The 6,503-nt window shown below is 36.5% G+C and overlaps 1 protein-coding gene across 1 annotated transcript; it reads right to left on the reverse strand.

Annotated features, from left to right (window-relative positions):
- Positions 1–504: 504 nt before the first annotated feature.
- Positions 505–4,968, reverse strand: lmod1b (leiomodin 1b (smooth muscle)). The gene is made up of 3 exons (XM_060858349.1): positions 4,519–4,968; positions 1,576–3,300; positions 505–1,364 (listed from the first exon to the last, which is right to left on the reverse strand). Exons 1-3 carry the CDS (start codon positions 4,783–4,785, stop codon positions 1,338–1,340), a joined length of 2,019 nt encoding a protein of 672 aa, XP_060714332.1. The 5' UTR covers positions 4,786–4,968; the 3' UTR covers positions 505–1,337.
- Positions 4,969–6,503: the final 1,535 nt, after the last annotated feature.

Below are 6,503 nucleotides of genomic sequence, written 5' to 3' on the forward strand. Positions count from 1 at the left end.
CCTGACATGTCATTATATTGTTGCAACAGAATTTATAGCACTGCCAGAGTGAATTACAGCATCTTGTCTGCTCATTTGCTTATAATTTGTGACTCTTGACCATAAATTTTGGTACAAATCCTTGTGTAGTGTCCAAGTCACTGGGTGAAGTGCTGCCATTTGCTGCTGGGTGTGGGTGTTTTTGCTAAAAAGGGAAGGATGCTTTTGTCATTTGTTTATTTTCTTTATTTGTCTAGGCAAGGCAGTCATTCTATATATTCCTATAGTCATTCTGAATGTTTTTTATTTGCCAGTATCTTCTTTATTCATCCACATAATTTCATCACAGTTATCTCTTATTGTTCAACCCTAAATTGGGATGTAGCATAAATAAAAAAAATTTATGCCCATTTAAACAAATAAGTTATTGTCTACTAATTATGCTGTGTCAATAAAATAACATTTTAAAAGTTTATTCTTATGTAAGCATATTATTGCATTCTTGGAATAATCTTAGAGAAACCATTCAAAACAGATAGCTTTATTAAAATAGCATAAATCTTTTTTACTATAAAATAAAAATTTTCACCTGCCCAGCTGTGAGAAGAGTGTGAGAAGAGTGACACTCAAATATGTGGCTGTGGCGATACTAATATTGAAGAGGATTAGCACAATAAAATCCAATGTAGAACAGATTATTCAACAGTACTTACTATGTCAAAGGTAATATATGTAGTAACTAAAAGCCATATACTACTTTTTAGGAAATAACAAAAATGATCAACATTAATTAAGCATAAGCAGTAATACATAATATTATATCAATGTGCACTGATGAACTGTGTACAATATAGTAAAACTGGAAAACTTTTTTTTTTTTTTTACATTTTTTGGAAAAAAATCATTAAACATTCCATATTGTTTAAATGTCAGCTAACTTAGCAAAAATATTTGGTTATTAGAGTTATCATTAGCATATAATTTATAATAATTTATAAATAACTTGCAATTTTATCACAATCAGTTTTCCTGCATGCAGAGTTCTCCATACACATAGAGACACATATCCTGTATCACACACATTCATCTGTTTACCATATGAATTACTTCACTTAGTGCAAATATCAACACAGTCTGGGGCACAACATCTGTACCAGGCTTCCCTTGCTTTCCATAGCTTATGGAGAATACTGGGCTGAAGCTGTATCCTACAGAATTATACTGTATTCATCAAACACATCCTTGCCTGTCTTATAGGCCATAGTACACTTAATGTAGAAGATGCCAAGGCCTGATCTTCACAAGGTGAGATGTCTGCAACCTGCTTGTCACTTTGTGTTTAACTTTTCCCTGTCTGATTATTGCAGTAGTTTTGGTAATGCAACCTATGTGAAAAGAAAGAAAATTGCTCAATGAAGGTTTAGTAATGATATGGAGTATTGGAGTATATATTCTTAGTATTAAATGTTACAAGGCCATCAATGTATAAACATATATCCAGTGTTGTTTGTTAGGTATCTTGCATGCAAAAATATTTTAACACGTTAAATGGATGATAATGTTTAAAGTTTAAAATAATGATAAAATATTTCTTGCCTTTTTTAACTGTTTAGTATTGGCACCCCTTATAGAGGCTAGAAGTTGATCCCTTGAATTTAGACCTCCACCTCGGCCTCCAGTCTTGTCCTCAAGCTTTCTCTGTGACATAGGGGTCAGAGAGTTCTTCAGGAATTCGCCGTCTAGAATTGGTGGTGGTGGTATTCCTCCAGGTGGTGGGAGTAGAGGACCACCAGGTACTTTAAAGGCCTTTGGGGTTAATGTAGGGGATGGTACAGGAGATGGAGTAGGAGATGGCTTTGGTGAGTTTTTTGGGGAACCTTTTTTGAAGCCAGGATTTGGGACCTGTAGTAAATCTTTCTTATCTCCATTTCCATGGGCTGTAGTCTGTTTATGCTCCTGCAACCTCTTCTGCCTCTGCCGGTCCATGTTACGACTGAGTATGTGGGTCATGGTCATGCGTGGGCCAGCCAATTCAAAATGGTAACCAAGTTTGAGTAGAGTTTTGTTATCCTTCAAAATCTTTGTCATCTCCATTTCTGTCTTGCCTCCACAGATATGCCGCTGATTATGGAAGCGTAGCTCAGTTAGGGAAGTGTTGTACTGAATGGCTTGGACCAGTGCCATGATGCCCTTGCTGGTGAGAAGATTAGAATCCATGTTGATACTAGTGATGATTTTGTTGCTGCATAACATGCTTGCAATAGCATAGGCCACATGGTCATCAGCACGGCAATTAGCAAGGGCGAATGTCTTGACATGTGTGTTGTTTTTTAATGCTTCAGCAAACTGAATAAGGGTTTTAACATTGATGACTTCTGAATTGTTGACATTGACCTCGGTCATGCTTGGATCATTGCTTAGTAGTTTCTCTAGATCTTCAGCAAACATGCTAGCAGACTCTTCCTCATGTTCTTCTTTTGACATGGTTTTTGTGTTATTTTCTTCCACATAATTTCCAACCTTTTCTTCTTTGGTGGATTCATGTGTATCGTTTTGAATCTCATTTTGTGCTTTTGGTTTCTTTTTTCCAATGTCAGTAGAACTCATTTTTAATACTTCTTTCACTCTATTTTCTCTCTTCTCTTTCTCACTCTCTTTATCTATACTTTCAATATTTTTACTAGAATCCATCAGAATAATTTCTTTTTCCTTGCCAACTAACTTAACTATTTCTACTTGTTCTTCTGTCTTTTCTTTATCTATGCTGCTTTCCTGTTTTTTGGTCTGAACAACCAAATTTTGGTTTTCCTCTAAAAAAAGGCCTTTTGTCCTACTTTCCTGTCTTTTGCTGATTTCTGCTTTCATTTCATGTTCCATTCTTTCTTCTTTCACCTGCGTCCCTTGTAACCTAGAAATCATCTCTTTTGTCTTGTTGTCTCCTGAGTCTCTCTTCCAGCTTTCACCTCTTTTCTCCTCTTTACACACCTCTTTTTGTTCTTGAAGCTTGTATATCAACTCTTTTGTCTTGCTGCTGCCTTCTTTTTTGTTCCGTTTATCCTTGTGCATGCCATCCTGTTCTTTCACCCTGACCTCAAATCCCATTTCACTTTCCTCATTCCTCTTGAATTGCCTTTCTCTCACATCTTTAGGAACATCTGTGGCTCTTGTGTTCCTGTTCTCTACATTATTCACTTGTTTAACAGGAGCATTGAACATGAATACGTCTCCTTCTCTGCTGTCATTACTGGAAACATTTGTCTCCTGACTCAGGCCCATTTTTCTGAGATATTCCTGTTTCCGGCTTTCCCTTCTAGGCTCACCCTAATAAGAAAACATAGCCATGAAATCTTATGGCTTCATGCATTTAGTGAATTTTCATGCAGAAGTATTATGCTCATTATAAATAACAGCAAGGCAGAGTAGATACAATAAAATTCTATTTAACATTTAAATTAAATACTTCATGCTCCTAACAAAACATCCAGTTTTTCAATATTGCCTGCTACATTTTCAGTGAACCTAAAAGAAGTCCAGTGTTATGAATAGGCCTGCACAGTAGCAAAATTATGACATCATGTGAGTCAATTGTAATGTGTGCTATCACTACTCTGTGTGATATTTCTTTGAGGATAGTCATGTCATTATGCAAATGTGGAGAAGCTCAAGCAGAATAATTACCAATTACCAACAGTTACTGTAACTGAATTGTGGTGAAGATGATATTTTTTATTCTTTGTTTTCCACATTTTTGTTATAGTAACCATGATTATAATGATTGAATTCTGCACCTATGGTTCTCACAAACATGCAGCATGCACATTTGGAACGAATACCACTAGTCACGTCTCTTAAAGATGTGTGAGTTCTTTTCTGTTGTATCTCTGCCTCAATGTAAAATTCGTTTTCTGGCATACTACGCATATGACAAAATGTCTTTGACTTTGTTCTTCTTTTCAAACAGGGATGAAGTTGCAGTTGCATAAGAGCATTTACAGAAAACAAGTACATTTCAATTGTGCAGTTTTACAATTGTGCAGGCGCTCTATAGATAGATATACAGTTTGTTGTACAGTTAATTATGTGAGATGATAACAGTACATTTAGCATCTGATATTTTATTTAGATAGAGCAAGCATTTTATAGTGGCAACAACTGGTAAGCATTTGATGGCTTAATTTGTAAGATACAGTCTGTTTGCTGTACAATGCCTTGCTAGATGTAACCTTAAATGGTAGTGTATAAAGTACCAATAAATCAAGCTTAGCTTCAGAACCAACAACAATCATAATGCACAAATGCCAATTTAACAATTATTGCAATTGAAACACTATAATCATTTATGTAGATAGATAGATAGATAGATAGATAGATAGATAGATAGATAGATAGATAGATAGATAGATAGAGTACAGCCAAATATTTTAGATAGATATTTTAACAGCAAAAGTCTGCCTGCCTGTCTATATTTTAACAGCAAACGTATGTGAGCGGTAGATGATGCAAGAACCAGTTAGCATTAAAACGGATATATTTTCATACCTCAGTGAAGAGGTTTCTTTGGAAACCCGTCTTTAACTCGCCGTTATTGGTCAAGATGGAATCTCTTTCATAAGGAATGGATTGCTTTAAATCGGTTTGTTCTAATATGATAATCTCACTCGGGTCTGGGTCGGGCACTGTCGACACCTCCTTTTGTAGCTCCTCCATCTCTTCAGGCGACAGGTTTGACAGCAAGTTGTCGAGATCCGGATCCTCGCTTACCTGGCGCCCGGTTCGAGTGAGTCCCCTTACTTTTCTCCTAGACATGATCACGAAGTTGAAAAGATGAAGGATAGAGAAGATAAGGTTATTTGACACTTCACCAAATAGCCGTAGTTGTTAGTCTCTGTTTATGTATTTCCATAAACTAGACCAAACATTTAAGAAAAAGCTACTGAGTGAAATGGACTCCGTTTCGGCACTGCTATCATCACTGCTGTGGAGTGCTTGGAAATTCCACGAAATCCATTCCGATCCCATGCCCATATTTAGCCGCCAGTACACACTCCTTTAAAGGCGATGGGGAGTTCGTGGTTTACTAAAACTCCAAGGCATCCTAGATACAAACATACTCCTTCCTGCTTGTGTTGAAGTGCGACAGCATATGCAAGGATGAAGTACGTAAATACAAACCACAAAAATTATTGCCATCCTTCATGAAATAGCACGAATTATTTGAGATTAAGCGTATGGGAACACTGTATACAGCCTAGAATCTTGTTTTGTTTTATCTTTAATATAAAATTTTTTCTCAATTAGTCCAATAAAACGATTTTCGGCATTATAATAGATACTACTAACAGCCCTGTGATCCTGCAGAAAATACCAGAATAACGTCCAGTAGAGGGACCCTAGGCACAATTCTGCGTGTGGACAGCGCTCTTCAACTTCAATATCCTATCGAGCAAGCCAGAAGTTACAGTAAAAAGGAAATACTCCTAAAATGCTGTTAGGATTAATCTTTGAGAGGAACCAGAATCATAAGTAAACCTATCCTCATCTGGATTACACAAAATAGATTGATTATAAAAGTATTTCACTTCTATAACTAAGTGTTCTGTTATGTCATGTGGTAATTTTGTGATTCATCAGAATTCACATCACACAAGTTCTCATTGTGCTGAGGGGTTTTGACATATGTTATATATCCATGTTGCAGTAATTTTGTGATTACACTTATTTTGGGTGTTGACAGGCAGGGATGTCATCAGCATTTATAAAAAACAGTTCTCCTTATTGTGCTAAGTGTTTTGATATGTCACTTAAAAAAACTCAATCACACCTTTCTGGAATGAGCTGCACACTTTTTACACAAGTTTAATATCAGACTGATAGGCAAGGGCAAGAGTAAAAGGTTTCACAATTTATTGTACTACTATGCAACAGGACCCAACACTCCTTGCAAAAAATGTGAGAGGACGGGCCTCTGTCATTCATTACTTTGATTATTTATAATTATGATTAAACACCAAACGAAGAAAGGAAAACATTTTCAATCACTGGGTACATTATAACACCTGATCAGCACCTGATGCTCTTGATGATCTCCACGGAAGATCCGTCAATGTCGTCAAGTCAGGTCAAGTCAAGAAGCTTTTATTGTCATTTCAACCATATATAGCTGTTGCAGTACACCATGGTCCTGGAGAAACTTTGTTTTATTTCACTATGAGACAACATTTCTTCAGAACCACGGTGCTACATACAACAAAAACAGAGCTAAGGACTTAAGTAAGTTAGTCCTAGCCACATGAAATGCATCTGTGCAACCTGGTGCAAAGACAAAGCAAGACAAAAGACAAAAAGACAGTGCAGGACAAAAGACTGAAATGTGAAAGACAGCATGTGCAAAGAGCAGACAGCATGTGCAAAGAGCAAAAACAGTGTGCAAAACAGCATGTAAACAGTTTGATATGGTGATGCTGTGTACATGGATGTAAACTGGAAGAGTGTGTATTTAGTGTTATTGTGTGTGTCAGTATTGT

Source organism: Tachysurus vachellii, chromosome 22, assembly GCF_030014155.1.
Source record: "Tachysurus vachellii isolate PV-2020 chromosome 22, HZAU_Pvac_v1, whole genome shotgun sequence".
NCBI classification, from domain to species: domain Eukaryota; kingdom Metazoa; phylum Chordata; class Actinopteri; order Siluriformes; family Bagridae; genus Tachysurus; species Tachysurus vachellii.